The sequence below is a fragment of the Ursus arctos genome, unplaced genomic scaffold, assembly GCF_023065955.2.
Source record: "Ursus arctos isolate Adak ecotype North America unplaced genomic scaffold, UrsArc2.0 scaffold_32, whole genome shotgun sequence".
Taxonomy (NCBI): Eukaryota; Metazoa; Chordata; class Mammalia; order Carnivora; family Ursidae; genus Ursus; species Ursus arctos.
Window position 1 is genome coordinate 16,093,764 of NW_026623008.1, and position 20,179 is coordinate 16,113,942.

The following is a 20,179-nucleotide window of genomic DNA, read 5'->3' on the forward strand; positions in this document are numbered from 1 at the left end:
AATGAGCACATCAAAGGCATTCTTTATTTCTGTTATGTTTTTGACTTACAGTATTTATTTTTCATTTTTTTAAATTTCCATCTTTTCCATTGTTCATGTGTTCTTGCATGTTTCTATTTTTTTCCATTAATGCCTTTAGCATATTAATCACAGTTTTTAAAAATTCCTGACATATCTGACTAGTTCTGATACTTGTTCAGTCTCTTCAGACTATTTTTTTTTAATATTTTAATGTTTTTTTTTTATTATTATATTATGTTAGTCACCATACAGTACATCCCTGGTTTCTGATCTAAAGTTCGATGATTCATTAGTTGCGTATAACACCCAGTGCACCATGCAATACGTGCCCTCCTTACTACCCATCAGCAGTCTATCCCATTCCCCCACCCCCCTCCCCTCTGAAGCCCTCAGTTTGTTTCTCAGAGTCCATAGTCTTCAGACTGTTTTTTTTGCCTTTTAGTATGTCTCATAATTTTTTCTTGAAAGGTAGACATAAAGTACTGGGTAAAAGGAATTGTGGTAAATAAGTATAGTGATGGGATGATAAGGTGTGGGGAGGAAGTGTTTTGCAGACTGAGGATGAGGTCTCAGTCTCTTGGTGAGCCTGTGCCCCAGGACTGTGAGCTTCACCAGTGTTTTTCAGTTAATCCTCTCCCACCCCCCACCACTTAGGATGGCTAGAAGTGGGCTGAAGGGTGTTTCCCTTCCTCCAATTAGGTTGGAATCTGGTAAAATAGTTTCTCCTGAAGTTAGGCCTTGTTAAGAACAGAGTGCTCCGGCTATTTCAACATGGTTAGTTCTCCCCTCCCCCTTCCAGAAGCAGGAGGGAATTTTTCTCCTGTATTCACCCCTTAGAGCTCCTAGAGGTAAAACTCACAAAATTATGACTTGGTCCCTCTGGAGTTTTTAACTCACACTTGTCCACCCTGAGCCTCCAGCAATTTGTCAATTTCAGTGTAGTTTCCTTTTCTGGTACCACTTCCCATGGATGTATCTGTTGGTGAGTTTCTGCTCTGAGAAGTTATGATTCTCTGTATCTGCCTGTCTTTTTCTCCAGTTTGGAGGAGAGCAGTTTTGCCCTGTGACCTCAATTCTCTGACAGATCTAAGAAGAGTTGTTGATCTTTCCACTTGTTTAGCTTTTTACCATTGTCAGGATGGAATGGTGACTTCCTAAGCTCCTTACGTGCCAGACCAGAAACCAGATCTTGGAAATATTTTTATTTTTTAAAAATATATATATATTTTTTAAAGATTTTATTTATTTATTCGACAGAGATAGAGACAGCCAGCGAGAGAGAGAACACAAGCAGGGGGAGTGGGAGAGGAAGAAGCAGGCTCATAGCGGAAGAGCCTGATGTGGGGCTCGATCCCATAACGCCGGGATCACGCCCTGAGCCGAAGGCAGGCGCTTAACTGCTGTGCCACCCAGGCGCCCCTAAAAATATTTTATTTATTTATTTATTTATTTGAGAGAGAGAGAGAGCACCTGAGCATGAGCAGGGGAAGGAGCAGAGGGAGAGGGACAAGCAGATTCAGTGCTGAGCATGGAGCCAGATGCGGGGCTCAAGCCCATGACCCTGAGATCATGACCCAAGCCGATATCAAGAGTTAGACGCTCAACTGACTGAGCTGCCCAGGCGCCCCTATTTTTATTTTTATCTGTCAGCTTATAAATGTGGAAAAATGAAGAAGTAGTGGAGGAAGGAAAAGGGGATCACCCGCAATCTTGCTAACAAAAGCAACCGGCGTTGTTTTGAATTTGGCTTTCTGCCTTTTTGTCAGTGTATTTTCTTTTCTTTATACAAGTGAGATTATAGAATTTGGCTATCATCATAAGATTCTCAAACCTGAAACTGAACTACATGTCTTCTTCCCAATACTGTTTTCTTGTGTTATCTGGATCATCTCAGCGTCCTCTCCCACTCACCAGCCCAGGACCAGGGAGCTGTCTTTCTCTTCCCTCACATCCGCTCAGACTTTAAATCATGACCGTTACATTTTCTAAATATTTTTGGCTGTCTCTTTCTCTCTCTTCTCTTGCCACTTCTCTGGGTCAAAGTCCTCATTGATTTATCCGTGAACTCCTGCAATAATAGAGCCTGTCTCAAGTATTATCCCCCTCAATTCTGTGCAGATGTCACTTAGGTGATCCATTTAAGTGCATCTCTGACCATGTGACTTCCCTGCTTAAAGCCTTCCAAACCCTTCAGTGGCTCCTCGTTGCCTTTCGGATAAATCCAAGCTCCTAAGCATGGCCCGTGTATCTGTTGGTGGCCACAACCCCTGCCTGCCAGACATAGCTTCTGATACTCCCTGTCCCCTGCTTATGTTCCAGTGTCCCTGAATTCCTTACAGTCCCACCTGCAGCCCTTCCTCTGCACCACTGGGGATGTTTTCTTCTCTGTGCGCTTCATGCCGGCTCCCTGCTCAGAGTGCCTGGTGTCTCACTCCCTTCACCTCGTCGGTGCCTACTCATTTATTCAGGCGGGTCAGCTCCTCCTCCAGACCTCACTCTAACTGTTCCACACCCCTTTTCCCTAAGCTGGGTTTCTGGGTGCAAATCTCTGCCGTTACAGCTCCTTCCATTCATTTATTCATTCCACCAACTAATCAGCAACATCTGTGCGAGGCAGAATTTTAAGCACTGGGATATAGCAGATGATTTTTACAAGTTCCTTCCCTAATGGAGCTTACATTCCAGTGAAGGGAGATACATGATAATAAGTAAAAATATGTATCAGTAGGTGATAATGCTGTGATGATAAATAGAGTAGGAGGGATGGAATGTTCCGAGGTTGGAGAAGAGGCTGCTATTTAAAGGACATCGTCAGGGAAGCCCTCAGTAATGATGTGGCCTTAGAGCAGAGACCTGCTGGAAGGGAGAGTTGGCCATGCACACACGTGGAGACGCCTGTAGATGAACATGTGCAGAGTGTCCCGTGATCAGTAAGGAAGGCAGTGTGCTTAGGCAGAATGGGTGAGGGGGAGAGCGGGAGAAGATGGCACAGAGAGTTAATGCCAGCCAGGTTATGAGGGGAGTGTAGGCCATTAGAAGAACTTTGGCTTTTCGCGTTTACTCTGAGACCAGAAGCCAAGAAGGCTTCTGTGCAAAGAAGGGACAAGCTCTGGCTACATACTAAAAGGATCCCTCTAACTACTGGATTGAGGTAGGGTGGTATAGGGGTGGTGCTAGAAAGGGACAGGGGTGTGGAGACGAGTTAGAGGAGATTGCTTCAGTAGGCCAAATACAGGGTGATGGGGGCTTAGACTGAGCAGACCAGAGCCAGTGCAGGCAGCAGTAAGTGATTGGATTTTGGATATATTTTGAAGGTAGAGCCAACAGGATTTATAAAGGATTGGATAAAGAGTATAAGAAAAACACTGGAGTCAAGGACGACTCCCGGGTTTTGGTCTGAACAATTAGAAAGACAAAATTGCTGTGGAGTAGGAAGATGGCAGGAGAGTTTTGGATAAAAGTTTAAGCCACCCATCTCTGATTGGAGATGCTGAGCGTGTAGCTGGAGGTGTGCATCCGGACTCCAGAGGAGAGGACCGAACTTGAGATGTCAGCCTGTAAGCTGTCAGCATTCGTTGATATTTCAAAGGTGTGGAATCAGATGAGACAGAAGACAAGAGGGGAGATGACTGAGTCCTGGAGCATTCCAAACTGTAGAGGCCAACGTGACGCAGGGGACCCAGTAAAGGATGCTGGCAAGGTGTGGCTGGGGAGGTCACGGGAGAACCGGAGAGAGCAGGAGCAAGCGAAACATGCGTTTGAAGCTGGAGGGAGTGATGTCCTGTGTGCCGTGTTGCAGAGAAGTCAGACGAGAGGAGGACATTGTGCTGTACCTCTGTGTATATAGTTGCCTCTTCCATTGGCTGAAAATACACTGGAAGTAGGAATGCGTCGCGCGGTGTATTAGCTACAGCTCTGAGGGGGTGATACACGCACGCCATTTAACGGCTGCTTCGCCTCAGGCTGGTTGTCTCAGTAGCGCTAAAGCTTCAGTCTCATCTGTAAAATGGGGAAGGGGCGGTATCTTTTCCACTGAGTCATCGTGAGGCTCCAGTGAGACTGTCCAGATGCAGCACAAAGCGTAATCCCTTTCAGAGCCTTAGGCCCCTGACGGCCCTCAGGAGCGTCCGTGATGTAGCGGACCTGGCGCAGCGCCCCCTGTCGAGCAACATTGGGCGAGCGCGTGAGCGCCTTGCCTGTTTGTTTCATTCATGGTCTTTCCCTGTGTGCTTGTGATGTATTAACGTGACACTTTTGGGTTTCTCTAGGAGACAGCACGGATCCCGCCAGGGTGGGTTCTGGAAGGAGAGGGGGCGAGACGTCGTCAGGGTGGAGCGGAGGCGATGGAGCTCCCCGACTACAGCCGGCAGCTGCTGCGGCAGCTCTACACTTTGTGCAAGGAGCAGCAGTTCTGTGACTGCACCATTTCCGTCGGTACCATTTACTTCCGGGCCCACAAGCTCGTCCTGGCTGCGGCCAGCCTCCTGTTCAAAACCCTGCTGGACAACACAGACACCATCTCCATCGATGCGTCCGTGGTGAGCCCCGAGGAATTTGCCCTCTTGCTAGAAATGATGTACACTGGCAAACTACCTGTGGGCAAGCACAACTTCTCCAAAATCATCTCTCTGGCCGACAGCCTCCAGATGTTCGATGTGGCCGTGAGTTGTAAAAATCTTCTGACCAGCCTTGTGAACTGCTCTGTTCAGGGTCAGGTGGTGAGGGATGTCTCCGTACCATCCTCAGAGGCATTCAGGAAGGACCCGGAGAAGCCTGAAGTAGAAATCCTTGCCTCTGAGGGCGCTGGAGAGTCTCGTCCTTCCCTGGAGGCTTCTGCCCCTCCAGGCGGCCCTGTGAAAGCCGAGACTGAGGACGCAGTCCATACGGTTGCACGAGAGATGGGTGTGGGGACTTCCACTGCCCAGGAGATGCAGGGGAGCACAGACACCCCGGCAGAGACTCCTCGTCCATCTGAAGTTTGTTCCCCCTCCCCTGCTGTACCAGCCTTCAGTGAGGCAAAGGAGGCAAGCACAGAGCCAGGTGATCTTTATGTAATAGTTCTTTTGTCATCTGTCCTTCATTGTCACTACTGTATCCAGTGATCTTTATGAATTTTTTTGTTTCAATGATAAATTTACCAAAAATCACTGCTAGATAGGAAACCAAAGTCCAATCCAATCCAACACAGAATCCAAAGCAAAAGTCCTACTGGGGCATTCTTCTTTTTCTTCTTCTTCTTTTTTTTTTTTTTTAAGATTTTTTTTTTTTAAGTCCTCTATACCCAACATGGAGCTCAAACCCATAACCCTGAGATCAAGAGTTGCACGCTCTCCAACTGAGCCAGCCAAGCACCCCAAGGGGGGCATTCTTCTTTGTTTAAAGTGTGTTTTTGAGTGGTGGAAGTCTGAGTATGAGCTACAGAGCAGAAGAGCAATACAGAAATAACAATGTACCAGGGGTGTTTTTGTTTTTGTTTAGAGAGAGAAAAAGGAAAAGAGAGCAAGCAGGGAGGTGCGGGGGGGCGGGGGGGAGAATCCCAAGCAGGCTCCATGCCCAGTGCGGAGCCTGCCTCAGGGCTTGGTCTCACCACCCTGAGAACACGACCTGAGCCGAAATCAAGAGTCGGATGCTTAACTGACTGAGTCACCCAGGCGCCCCCGACGTCCCAGGTTTGATGCTTACCCGTTACTCTGACCAGGATGAGGATGGCACGAGGAGGGGGAGGCTCGTGGGGACACTGTTGTCTCTCACCCACAACTGGCGTGTTCAGCGTCAGTTATAAATGTAGCATATGACCTCAAGGCTGTCAGCTTAAACTTCCAAAAATCATCTCAAGGAATGAATCACTGGTATTTTTTTTTATTATGTTTTGTTTTGTACTCAGAGTATGAGAAGAAACACCATCGGCTGAGTTTTCTTCTAGAGAATGAAAGTGTCTTCTCTGACGCGCTCTTGGTCACCCAGGATGTGTTAAAAAGACTAGAAGAATGTTCAGAAATTAAGGGTGTTCAGGAGGAGGTGGGTACCCTGCGCTCCATTTGTTTGCTGACGACGTGTTCTCCGGATACCAGGTCAGCGCCCCGTACGGGACAGAACTATGAAAATGCAAAATACCCCAGGGTCTCAGTTTTTTCAGATTTCAGTTGTTTTTTAAAGATTTTATTTATGTATTTGTCAGAGAGAGAGAGAGAGAGCACAAGCAGGGGGAGCAGCAGGCAGAGGGAGAAGCAGGCTCCCTGCTGAGCAAGGAGCCCGATGTGGGGACGCGATCCCAGGCCCCTGGGATCATGACCTGCACTTAAAGTGAACACTTAACCGACTAAGCCACCCAGGCGTCCCTCAAACTAATTTTTTTTGACATTCTCTAAAGGGCAGTTCTTGCAAAAGTACTAGGCAAAATGTTTTCAAAACTAAGTTACATTCTGATCACCGGGCTTACAACCAGTTTTGATCCAGGATACTTAAATGATCATACCATTTCCTCCTGATTAATCAGGGATAAAATGAGGCAGAAGGTAGTCATGGATAACCACAAATCAAGGCTAAATGATAAATACCAAACCAGAACAATAAGAAATACTCAAAACATGGTACGAAAAGGACTTCATGTAAACCTTACATAGTAAAGCATATCCAGTGTTTAGGAATACAGTGACCATTTTCTGACATAAAACCACTACTGGTGAACATTTATTGAATACCTACCATGCTATGCTTGGCACACATGTTATCACATTTAATTCTCACAGAAATCAACAGGGTGGATACTGTTGTACCATTTTTTAGCCCCATCTTACAGAGGAGAAAAACAGTCTCAGGTGTATATTAACCTGGCCAAGGCTGCAGAGCTCGTGGGACTGAGCAAGAATTCAGGGCCCAGCATTCTGACTTTGGAGCTGTTCCCTTGCACCCTGGGTTTTACTGCCAGTAGGGGAAAATGATACACGTATGTCATGTATGTATGAGTGTTGAGGAACGGCCCGACAGAAAACTGCCCAGTGGTTATCATGCTCTTATTTCTTAACTGACCTTTTCTTTTCTTTCAATATCTCAGCGAGACGCATCCCCACCGGTGGGCTTCCTCACTACCTGACTTCTTGTCCCTTGAATCTACGGAATTGACTCCACAGCCACTTTAGAACTCCTCTTGCTTTGCCTTTCCCCCAAGAGTGGCTCCCGTGCAGAGCAGTTAGCAGAGCCAGTGGGCACCGTCCCCGCAGGCTTGCTCATCTGAGCGGTGGGGGAGTGTGGGGGAGGCCTCCCATGTCACTGCAGGCCATTGCGTGTCTGTTAGTTACCTTCATCCGAGCAGTAAATGTCTTCTGCTATATAAGTATTTCCCAGATTCGTAGCAAGTTACTTTAAAAAAAAAAAGAAAATCCCAACAATTCAAGGTCAGGTATTTCTTTTAACCATGGTCAATTGACAGTTGACTGTAAATTACTTTCTTGAGCGAGCAGCTTTTTATAACACTGGGTTAACTCCAACGACTCTGTTAGGGAGGCGACAAGTTGTAAAACCTTGGTATTCTTTGTACCGATCTTGCTGAAGGACATTATGGTTTTATAGTTTTGCATGTGGATGTTCTCTTAACTGTTCAATCTATCATTGTTGTCACAAGTTTGTCTCCTTGATAGCTTAGAGACCCACGTCTTCGTTTTCCCTCTTAGCACTTCCTCTCCATTTAATTTGGTGACCGAGGAGCAGCAGCGCTCCTTAGACCAGCAGTACTCACATCACTGGGGTTGCCTGGGTACTTACTCGAACTGTGTGTTAAGCACTTTTTTCTAACACAGGTATCTAAAAGTGTCTGGCAAGTAACAAGTGCCCAAGAAATTTTTGCTGTACATGGTCTCATCCAACATTTTTTTTCCTCCCAGTTCTTGTCCTGATCTTTTGGTGACAATAACATTAGGAGTACTTAGAAAGAACACTGATTCACTGCTGGGGATCATTATAGGCTTATGTTATTTCTTCCTCGGTTTTAGAGGTCAGAGAGCTCTACAAATCACTTGGTGGCTGTATTTAAAACTGATTCTGTTATATTCCATAATAAACCTTTCAGCTGCAGAAAGAAAAAGAGAAAAAAATACTTGACGAGCATAAGGTTCCATTAAATAAAATGTGGAGTTGGTGAAGTACTGCTTTGTATTTAGGCCCTCTACTTCTCTCTCTTTAACTTTCTTTTAGACAGGTTTATTAAGGTATGACTGACACACAGCAAGCTGTGTGTATTTAATGTGGACAGTTTGATAAGTTTTAAAACCTGAAGCCATCACCACAAGCAAGATACTGAACATATCCATCACCCCTAAGTTTCTTTATGCCCTTGGTAATCCCTCCCTCCTGCCCTTTTGAACCCACCCATCTCCAGGTGACACTGACCCACTCTCTCTGTCTGGATGAATTTGCATTTTCTAGAGTATTATGTATAAAGGGAGTCATACAGTCTCTCTTCTTTTTGGTCTAGCTTCTTGCGTTCAACATAATTCTTCTGAGGTTTAACCATGTTATTGCATATTTATTCCTTTTTATGCCTGAGCAGAGTTCCATTGTGTGGATATACAATTAGTTATTCAGCTCTACCATTTGCTGGTGTTGTGACCTCAAACAACTTAATCTCTGTTAATCTTAATTTCCAAATTTGTAAAATGGGAATGTTGTCACCTACAGCACAGGATCATTGTGAAATTAATAAAAGATTATTGATGGAAAACTCACACTAAAATGCCAGGCACAGAGAAAGAGCTCAATTGGTGGTGACTGCTGTTTGTTTATACATTAACTCTGTATTTTTAGACTTAGTTGACCTTGAAACCCCTTTTTTACTTAACGCCTGGTAATATCCTAGTGCCGTGGTCATTTGCTCTGACACATGAGATGGATTGCTGTTACTTTAAGCTTAATTTGCAAGTCATGCTTTCAAATAGGGACCATTACCCACTTGGAAGTACCTTCCTGAACTGTAGGTATAGTGTCTGGTACAAGGCCATCAGTCTCTAGAACAGTGGTTCCGTGGATATAAAAATCATCTGGTGCACTTGTTAAGATGAACACGTCCAGACCTCATTTCCGGAGAGCCCGATTCTTAGGTTGTGGTTGGGGATCGACATCTTCAACGAGCTCCCTGTGTTGCTGTTTTGGTATCTGGAGACCACATTTCTGAGAAGCACTGCTAGAGAGCTAATGGCTTGCACAGTTCTTAGTGTGTGATGGCAGATGCCACGGTGTCTGCGCTGACACCTCAGTGTTTTGAGGGGCCACCGAGTACACATTTTTCCCAAGCGTTATTCTTTGCTTACCCCTTGATTCAGCAAATATTTACTGAGCAGCTGGTGTGTGCCAAGCATTGAGCTGGTTGCTAGGAAAATAAATATAAATAAAACTGGATCCCTATCCCTATAGAGTGTCTTGACAGCAGAGATATCCTGCCACATATGTAATTATTTTTTTGGAGTCACCAAACTATGGGAATCCCCAAAAGGCCTCGGTATTGAAAGCATTTGCAAACTGTTCACTTGAAACATCAGTCTGCATTTCAGCTCCAGTTGTAAAGGCTGGGGGTTTGTTTGTTGTTTTTCTGTTGAAACAGTTTTAGCTCCCAAGGAGCTTTGAATGCTTTTTGTTGTTGTTATTTGGTTAATCGGCATAACATTAAAAAGGCAGCTTAACATTAAAAATAATCTGTGCTTCGATATGAAGTCTGGAGGCTTTTGAAGGCCTGTGAGGGTTCTGGTTGAGATGGACCAGCCTGTTCCTTTTCTGAGACACAGACACGAGGTGTGTACCTGGCCTGGACCGAGCTGCAGGAGGACACCGTGAACTAGTGTCCTGCTTATTTTATTTCCTGAGATAAATGATGAAAGGTGGCAAAGCCATTCCCTGAGCAGTGATTGCGACAACAGAGGATGAGGCTGGGCCGCTTGGACTGTGTGAAACCAAAGCCAAAACTGATTAGGGAGAAATCTCTTGGGTGCTGGGATGGGAAAGTGGCTTCTGCCGGTCTTTATCTCGGTGTTATATCCCTGCCCGTTAGAAAAAGCAGATACTGACCTAACAGGCTTTCTGGCTGAGCTGAGCAAAACCTGTGTTTAAAGACAAGCTCGTAATTTTTTTTAGCTTTTATGCAGGAACTTTTTAATTGTCTTCTTTCTTTATTCCTAGCCATGTCCCTGCTTTAATTAATTGTGTATATAGCAAAGCGAATCTTTGACTAGAATAAGGAGATAACTTCTACTATTGATTTCTTGCTGTTTGATCCACTTTCCACCTAAAGTTCTAGAAAGACTCCCAAAGCTTAAGGCCTAGTAGCTTTTTTTTTTTTTTCCTCTTTCAACTTTGTTTCAAAGGCAAACAAGTCTCCTCTCCTATGTGACTCTGCTGTTTTCAACCATGTCACTACTTTGGAGATTTGTCAAGAAGTACAGGCCTGTGTTTTGTGGACTGTGCTCACTGACAGTGTGGGCTTCATTTTACAGGTCTATGAGAAATGGAAGTAGGTTGTTTTTCCATATCTTCTCTCTGCTAATTATGAAGTCTAAGATAAGCAGCCATAGATAGAAGGCTGTTGGTTTTATGGCACGGGAATTTCATTTAGTTAAACAAATATTTATGAAGCACCTGCTGTGTACCAGTCTGTATACAAATCATTGGGACCAGGAGCAATGGTCCAGATTGTCTAGATATGACCCAGTGTCAATGTGATGTTGACTCTGGCAAGTCTAGGAGAGCGCGGTGTAAATGGATTCGGTTACACTCACAATCTGGGGGTGGGAACTAGTGAAAAGGGTGCTAAGTCACTGGAATAAGCTCAGGGTTTCCTCCCAGATAGTCTGCTTACTGTCCACGCAACCTCGGGTGAGTTTCCTCACCTTTCTGACTCTCATGTAAGTAGTCATGGTAATAATGCCTCCTAGGATGTGAGGAGTTAAGTAGGTGGCACATACGCCCAGTGTCTGGGATGGTGTTGAGCTCTGTGGTCTGTGTCATGAGTGCCATCATCTGGCCCTTGGCATTCAGGGGACGCATGGGTGAATAAGAACACAGTATAACTCCGACAAATCCAAAGGCACAGGCAGACATTTGGGAAAATAAGTAAATCCAATTAAAAGACCTTAGTGTGAGGCAAAGATTACATTTTAAGAGGAAAGGAAACTGTCCCATCTTTAAATATGTGGACCTATAGTTTATTCATAAATCAAAGTTACGTTGATTACATGTGTGACCATTATTTGGTATGACTTTATCGAAGTACTTTTAACTCTAAGAATCAGAGGAATTCCAAATGTTTGCTTAAAGAGCAAAACCGTGTTTTGGGCTCAAGTCTTAGAGTTCCTTTACATGATAGCAGTCAGTGAACCTCAGTCTGCCACAATATGGGACACCCTCTGTTTAGGCAAATACGCTATTTCAGAAAAGGGCTCACTGCAAGGAGGAGCCCCAGGCAGCTTAGGGGGCTGATGGAGTCACAGTTAAAATGCTGGCTCTGGTGCCAAGGTCCCCAGTAGGTTCTGGAAGAAAGAGGAAAGAGCAGGGCTGTCCAGGCAGCTGACTGCTCCCTCCTGGCCCTTTCATCAGCCCACCCCTGCTCCTCTTCCCAGATGGTCACAACCTAGCGTCACTGCTGAGCAATGAAGTTAACAAATGTTTTAATTTCACTGCTGAGCAGTTCTGCAGAGGAAGAGACAGCAGAGAGGATAATGAGAAGCGCATCAGATGCCACCATTGATGAAAGTGTCTCTTCCCCACTGGCTCAAATGATAATGCCAGACAAATTGGATACTGAGAGAGGTGGATTCGCAATATTCAGAGAGCTTCAGGTGGAAACACACTGGCCTAGGACAGAAGAAGACGGCTAAATGCTGTATCGGTTAAGATGCATCGCAGGAAAGGAGGAAGGAAAGGAGAAATAGAGAGAAACATGTTTACTGAGGGCATTAGCATTGAGAGGGTCTGTATTAGGTATCTATTGCCGTGTAACAAATTACTCTAACATTTAGCAGTTTAAAAGAACACACACACTTATGACCTCACCATTTCTGTGGGTCAGGAATCTAGGTATCCTTCGCTGAGGCTCTGGCTCAAGGTCCCTGGCAGGTCTACAGTCAGGGTATATTGGCCAAGGCTGCAGACAGCTCAGGGCTCCATGGGGTGGGGCGGGGGTGGGGCGGGGGTGGGGAGTGTCTTCTTCTAAGTGTATTCATGTGACTGTTGGCAGGGTTCTAGAAGATTCACTTCCAAGCTCACTCACTGACTATTGGTCGAAGACATCCGTTCCCTGCCACATGGGCCTCTCTGTAGGGCAGCTCACAACATGGCAGCTTGCCTCCAGAGCGAAGGCAGAGAGTGCCCACACACACAAGAGGGAAGTCACGGTGACTGAGCCTCAGAAGTGCCCTCCATTACTTTTGCCATATTCTATTCCTTGGAAGCACGACATCAGGTTCAGCCCAAGGGCACGAATACCTGGTGACAGCGATGTTGCGAATCATTTAGAGGCTGCCTCCCACAGGTCCCTACTGCTGTCAGGGAAAAGGCATTCCTTAAAGAGATTTTAGGCTGACTGACTAACAAGAGCGTGGAAGGTTGCATAAATGTGACTAAAAGCGATTAAGCATTCAACTGAGTTGGTATTTCATTTGTTTATATTTTCAAAATGAAGACAAGATGAGTTACTCAGATTCATGGAAGTTACTTAATTTAGTTAATGTGGATTCCTAAACTGGGCTTTATTTGAATTTAATTTTGTACGTGACTACAAATCATAGGAATCTTTTTTTTTTTTTTAAGTGTAACGCGGCTTTATACGTCCATTCTGTGATCAGGAAGCAAGCTCAAGCAAAGCCAAGAAACACAGTCTAACTCCTTCATAATTCCTATTTATTTGGGAGGAGGAGAGAAAGATAAAAATCTCTTTAAACAAACATTATAAACCTATAATTACTACCAGAATTTATAAGAACCGTCTAGCTGAACTTTGCAAATATAGATATTCATGAGATCCTTTCATGTTGTGTGTGTGTGTGTGTGTGTGTGTGTGTGTGTAGAAAACCATGACTTTTTGCTTTCTTGTGAGGAAACTCTTTTATAGTATTGACACTAAAAAAACATCAAAGGTAGGTTGTAGTTTTGCCAGGTGGAAATATAAAGGCTATGCCCACGAAATTAACTTTTGGTTCCAGACTTTTAAAAAATAAATTCATTATTGCTAAAATAGAAATATTAACCCTTCCTTCCAGCTGGTCTTCCTCCTGCTAATTTTGTTTATTTCACCACTGGAATTGCTGGTATTTTAGTACTCCAGGGTTAGAAGAGTCCATATGGTGGCATGTGGTGCCAAGACCTCTGGAGGATAAGGCACTTCTAGTAGAAACCGTGTGGCTCTAGGTTTAAACAGAAAGCTTAGGATTAGGGAGCTAGTTTTCAGGGTTATTGGCCTAGAGGTGATATGAAAGCTGTATATATAAGAGATTTTCCAAAAGGAGAAAAAAACAGAGTTGGGACCTGTTTTCGGTACTGCTTATGGTTAGGGATTTGGAAGGAGAACCAGGGAGGAAGGCCGAGCAGGAGGGGTCGGAAGGGTGGGTGCTTATCCATCCCAAAAGCTTCAGTGTTCTGAAGTCAGAAGAGCCGTGATACAGAAGCCATCGGAATGCCAAATACCACGAAAGGCCAAACAGGTAGGGGTCACGTTGTTGAGGACCTGGCTCGCCAAATCCAAGGAGCATGGTGTTCTTGTGGCTGGTTGATCTCTCTTTCCGGTTACTTGTGTCCACAGACTATAATGGGATGTCTTGAGGGTGAAGAAGGACACTCAGCATTCCAGAGAATCCTGGATAAAGTAAGAGACGAGAGCCTGGATGTTCAGACTGTTGTGTCGCTGTTGAGGCTGTACCAAGATTCCAATCCCGCAGTAAAGGCAGCATTGTCATGCAGAAAGCCAGAAGATGTCAACATGGTACAGCCAAAAGGTAGGGGAAAACCCTGTCCACCTGAGTGGCTTGTGTTGTATTCTGGAAAGATGCTGTCAGGTTTGCTCTGGTGCTATATTTCCTCAGTGGCTTAGTTATCGCCAAGTGATTTTCACATCAGTTCTACACATAATTCCAGAAGCTGCATGTTAAATATATACGACCTAAATTTGAGTCTCCATTTCTATCCCCTAGTTAACTAGGCTGACACCTTGAAGTTGGAGAAGACCACCAGTGTTCTCCCGCCCCTTCACAAGCCACATACCCCAGTCAGTGTTTTCAGCGCCCAGGGTGAACCGGCTTGCCGGCGGCCCTGGCGGCTGAAGTTTCTCTCGTTTGGGTTAGGTACAAAGCAGTGGCCTTGCCAACCAGAAGTTAACCTCTGGCTGGCTTTGCAGCTTTGTGTTTCGACAGATAAATGAAACATTTTTCCTTTCATAGAGTTTAAACAGAATAATAAAGTATTTTCCTCTCCAGAAAGAGATTCTGCATTCGGGTGCTCAAAATAGGCAGAGAATTGCTTTACTATTCTGTTAGATCGCCCTTGACAAACCATGCTGTCATTTTCTTCAAATTGACTAGCTTCTGCTGTGTGTCTCTCACTCCCTCTCCCCCCAGGGAGCGCAGAGGAGGGAAAGACCTTGTCTGCTCTGTTACTAGAACACAAAGAGGACCTGATCCAGGGTGTCACACAGCTGAGACCGATCCTGGAGTTCCTGGAAACAGCCAAGGAGGAATTCCTGACTGGCACTGAGAAAAGGGTAACTGTGGTGTCGAGCATCTCTTCCTCCATCCTGAGTTTATGTAGCACTTTTTTTAACCTCTTTTGGGGGCACACAGCGCTTTTTCCCTTGCAGCGTTTTGTACCTGCCGCATAGTGAGCGCCTAGGAGTTCACGTGCTTGAACCGTGTCTCTTTGCAGCCCTGGCAGCCGCTGGCTGAGGGCCTTGCGCGCCGTGTCGTACGATGCAGCGTGCAGCTACGTGGATGGGTGGATGGTCCTGCTCTGACTCGATGAGCTGTTAATATAAAACAGTTGCCCCGAGAGTTAGACATTTAGGCACGTTTGTAATTATGATTTTAACACTTTTCTTCTTTACAGAAACGATACACCGTTCACCTGTAGGAGAAATTGGGGAAACAAGCAAAAAGAAAAAAAATTAAACTCTCTCACCATCTCACCACTCAGAGATGATCACTGCTGACATTTTGGAGCATGTGGTCCCACTTTTTCTCGTTTGAGTCATCCTGGGATAGGCTTATACAGAGTAATTGGGTTTTTCATTTAATGTATCGTGAATATATTTCCATACCTATAATACGGACTTTGGTAGCTGCGTTGTGTTTTGTCTAATGAACATACCGTAGTTCATTAGTTGTTGGTTGTTGCACATTTGTTTCCAGTGTTCTGCCATAATAAATGATGTAGAGAACATCCCGGCACACAAATCTTTGCATGCTTCTCAAATTATTTCCTTCGAGTAATTTCCAAGAAGTGGAATTTTGGAATTGAGAGTATAAAGTTTTTCAAGTGTTTGCTATATATTGCCAAATTGCCCTTCAGAAGGGTTGTACCAATTTACTTTCCCACCAGCCAGCTACTAAAATCCTCATAAAACTGCTGGCATGACTTCTCAAGTCAACTAGATAACTGTATTTGTTGGTATTATTGATTTCAACTTTGTGCTAAAAATATTTTTATATCTGGAAGGAAGGAATAGGGACAGAGAACTTCTGTGGCATCAATTCTTAAAACTGTGGGAAGTGGCTTACATGGTCCAGAGAGAAAATGTTTAGAAAGCAGTGGTAGGACAGCTGAGCATGGATCAGTGGTGGAGACTGGATCCTCAATTCTCTTTTTCGCAGTGGTCTGAAATTGGAGTTTTTTTCCATATAAAATGGGAACAATCCTTGATCTCAAAATTATACTTTATAAATTATGTGTTCCCAAAATTTATAACTCCTTTGAATTTCTTAGAGAAAGGTAATATACAAAATAAGATTAAGCCTCTGGTTTCTCCTCAGGCTTAAGACTGAATGTAATTTCAGGCACTCAGTTTAGGTAAGTTGCTTATAGTTCTAGAAGTACCTGATTCCCTGTTTAGGGATTTCATTCGATTACTCATTCAAACCTTTTCCTTATTAGCTAGATTGAATGTGTCCTTTGAACTGTTTCATTATCTCGGTAAAACAGCATTTATAGGAAGAGTCCAGACTCAGCCTCATTCTCTGCACCAAGACAGACCGCACTGTCATTTTCCTCTGTCACTTTCAGTTTACTTGACATAAAGGACTGAAGCAGAAGAAGTTAAATTAGTTATAAATCACAAAAACACCTCTTAGAATTGGGGTTCTACCAGAGCTTCATTAAGCTACTTCTTCTCCTGAAAATTGAAGCAAAACAATAAAGCAAGAACGTAGAGTGAATATTGATCGAATGGCCACAGGGTGTGGGCATCACATGGCACAGGCACTCCAAGCCTTTTAGAACTCTCTTCTGTTACGGAACGGTGCTCATCACGGCACCACGGCCCCTATGTATACATACCCTGGGTTCTATAGGACATGATAAAGAGAGGGTTGGAAACCGATACAGAAATAGTGATTACGACAGTTGTCGTTAACTTAATGCTTACCGTGTGCCGAGTAGTGTGCTGAGGACCTTTTAAATGTGACTGAATTCTACCCTTGCAGCAACTTTATGAAGTCACAGATATTACCCTCATTTTAAAGATGAGGAAACAGACACTTAGGAAGGTGAAGCAGCTGCCCCAGAGACACAGCTGCTGGGCCCCGTGCTGGAGCTCAGACTTGGAAACACGGCGCGTTCTCTTAACTGCTGTGCACACAGCTGCCTCAGGGTATCCACACCCACTGTCATTTAAAGATCACGTATGTCGTAGACGTTATGTCAGGCTCTACAAATAGCAACTTGACTTTAGAGACTCCTAATAACAAGTGTACAAGAGGTGGTATTGTTCTCTTCTTCCGCAGATTCGGAAGATAAGGTTCAAAGAATGAAAGAACTCACCCAAGGTCACACTGGCTGTATATTTTAGGACTGGGGTTCCTACTAGGCCTGTCTGGCTTTAAAGTCCCTACCCACTCTTGACAGTATCTGGCTGCCTCATTATGTATGTATCAGGTCATTGTTTAGGAACTACGAGATAGCACTGGAAACAGCGTGGTTTTTAGATACAGGTGCTTTAATTTTAAATTATGATTCATTTAGTAGGAATCTAGTCTATATTAGACATCAAACAGAGAGAATGACTGTGTTCTGTACTGGCGAATATGACAGCTTAATATATAATGTATGCATTCCTTTCATATATATAATATAGATACTCCTTTCGTATACATAAAATCAATTTGGTTTTATAGCTAAATGTATTTTTAAATGGGAGTTAATTTGATAATGGCATCCTCTGGCATGCTACTGTGACTGATGTGCTTGACTGTTTCTCCTGAAAACTGGCATTTTCCCAAAGGAAAGCTCAAAAATTCGGTCACTAGGAATCTGTAGATTATAGGTGTTGAAATACTCTGTCACATTATCAGTGCCGTAAGAGCCAAGTTATACATAATGAGTCGTAGTCCATTAGGAAGTAGTTCTATTGTAATAGGAAAATATCTGTTAAATAATAGTCGTATGTTTTATTGTTCAACCTCTTGCTGGAGCCCTGTGCCATCCTGACTCGGAAAATCCTCTGGCACGCCAAGGAAGAACACGGGGTGGGAGTGGGGTATGATGACTGCAGCCATGTGTGTGTGTGGAGCGGATAAGAGAGCTCGAGAATACAGAATCTACAAGAAAAATTATCTAGAAATGCCCTTTAAGTCTATTATTTTGGAGGCCAGAGACTAATGTGTAAATTTTCTGGGCATTCAAACTGCTATGGAAATTAAGTAAAAGGAAGTAAAATAATAGGATTGCCCTGAAATTGCAGCCTCCTACCACGATCATGTAGTTCTTGAGGGGAGGCCGGAAACCCCTGTAGCTGTGGCCGCGATGAATTCGTTAATTGCCAGTCTGTTTCTCAGTCTCCGCATCTGAACAAACCAAATCTGAAGAACGGGGTGAGAGGTAGGCGACCTGGGCTGCGGTGTCGGCCTCGTGTAGGAATCTTCTCACAGAGCGCAAACTGGGGGTGGGGACAAAGAAAACACACAGACCTGCAGTGGAGGAGGAAGGATTTTCACGGAGCTGTCCGTGCGGCGAAAACTTGGGCTTTTTACTGACATGGCCCGAGGAAGAGACTATGGGAGCAGCGGTGCGGGAGACCGCGGAGGAGGACCCGGGGACAGGCGCCTCGTCCTGCCCTCTCGCTGGGCTCGCCAGCGGCATGTCCGATGCACTCAGAAGTGCCGGTAACTGCCATCTGCCTGATTGCTTCCCGCTGCAGGTGATCCTGAACTGTTGCGAGGGCGGGACACCCAAGGAGACGGTGGAGAAGCTGCTGCACAGGATGTCTGAAGACAAGACTCTGACTGCAGAGAGTTTGCTAAAGCTCCTTCAGGCTGCGAAACCGACGTCCCCAAACTTGGGCCTTCTGCTGGAGAATTTGCAGAGATTAGCCACCTCGCCAGGCACCACAGGTATCCGTTAATTGTCGGCTCTCTGGACTGGAACCTCTCCCACAGAAAATTAGAGCTTAAACACCCTTTGGGCTCCGTGCTGGGCAGATGAGGTAATGGTGAGAGATGCCCTTGTGCAACAGAAACTCGTGTCAGAAATCGGTGATTCTCGGTAGTTCTGGAGTTAGGACCTGAAATCTGAGAAGGGCTCTTGTCCGCCAAGTGCCCTCATGATGTTCCTGTGGTTCGGGGTGTGTGACGGTGTGGCTTATCCCAGAGCTGGCACCCAGTGCCTGGGAATGCCGAAGGAGCAGGCCGGCTCACAGAACACATGACTTTGACAAGCTGTGTTGATAAATCCAAGCAGCGAAACTCCGATCTTGATTTCCCCACTCCCGTGTGAGTGCTGTTTGGTTCTGGCAGTGCCCAGAACTACCCACCCCTCGTGTAACATTCAGTCTGGGGGAATGAGTCCCTGTCCCAGTCCTGAGAAAAATGGGCCAAGTCTAGCCAGTTGTCCCCTATCCCAGCACACTTGAGACCAAGACGGTTTTCAGGAAAAGGGCAGTTGGAAAAGGAGAGAACTTTTTTCTAGTTTATAACAATAATGAATACCTGTACAAACTTGAACAGTTTACAAAATAACGAAGAAAACAACCTGAAACCCTCCCGCTTGATTTTGTCAGTGCTAGTACATCGACATATTTGTCACATTATTTTTACAGTGTTGACACAGTCTACTGTATTTGATAATTTTATAATTTCCTCTATTTAGCAGTATAACATAAACATTCTCCCCCACATTTCAGAAAATGCTCTGTAACCCTATTTTTTGAAGGCCATGTAGTTTTCCATTGTAGGGACGCATATCATGCCTGGCTCATGCCCTGTTTGGGGCACATGTGGTGGAACGGTTAGGGCTGTCAACACCACCTAGGTCTGTAGCCTGACTTTTGTGTAGCTGTGTGCCCCCGAGCCAATGATTTAACCCTTCTGAACATCGTTTTGTCCTCTCTGAGATGGGGGTGAGGATGGCACCCATCACATTCATTTTTGTGGCTACTGTGAGATAATATATGTACAACGTTTAGCAAATCATAGGTCCTCAGTAAATATTAGGTGTTGTCCTCCTCCTCATCATCACAGGTTACACAGCGACAAATATCTTCGTACACAGACTTTTCCCTCCGGAGCATTTCTTAGGGCATGATTCCCAGAAGCAGAGTTCACTGGGCCAAAGAGGAGAATACATTTTCGAATATCTGTAAAACTAAAGGAAATGCCTGGTAGTTTTAATTTTTCTTACTTTGAAATTAAATATGACCTTTGAAAAGAGAGTAACTAACAGATTGGCTCAACGGCAAATACGTAGGAGAACGATGGGTCAGCCTCACTACCGGAGTCTTGACTTACACCTGCTAGTATTTGGGATTGCCACATGGATTCTTAACCTCAGGCTTGAGGAATAACACCCCTTGAATCTGTATGTCTGAATCTCTTACAAGCAAGCCTTCTAATTACCTCCCTGTTGAGCAATCACTGGCTTCTACCACTGGGCGCCGACTTTCAAAGTGTGAGTGGTTGTGCGACCTGAAGCACCAAGTGATTAA

At 44.7% G+C, this 20,179-nt stretch overlaps 1 protein-coding gene across 10 annotated transcripts in view; it reads left to right on the plus strand.

Annotated features, from left to right (window-relative positions):
• ZBTB40 (zinc finger and BTB domain containing 40) overlaps window positions 1-20,179 on the plus strand; it is a 75,266-nt gene that overhangs the window by 34,254 nt on the left and 20,833 nt on the right. For all 10 annotated transcript variants that reach the window (XM_026517104.4, XM_044390618.3, XM_057305153.1 and 7 more), the window contains 5 exons: window positions 4,290-5,061; window positions 5,906-6,039; window positions 13,799-13,991; window positions 14,610-14,752; window positions 18,398-18,590. In XM_026517104.4, the coding sequence (XP_026372889.2) occupies window positions 4,365-5,061; window positions 5,906-6,039; window positions 13,799-13,991; window positions 14,610-14,752; window positions 18,398-18,590 (1,360 nt within the window). In that variant the 5' untranslated portion in view covers window positions 4,290-4,364. The remainder of the gene's footprint in view (window positions 1-4,289; window positions 5,062-5,905; window positions 6,040-13,798; window positions 13,992-14,609; window positions 14,753-18,397; window positions 18,591-20,179) is intronic.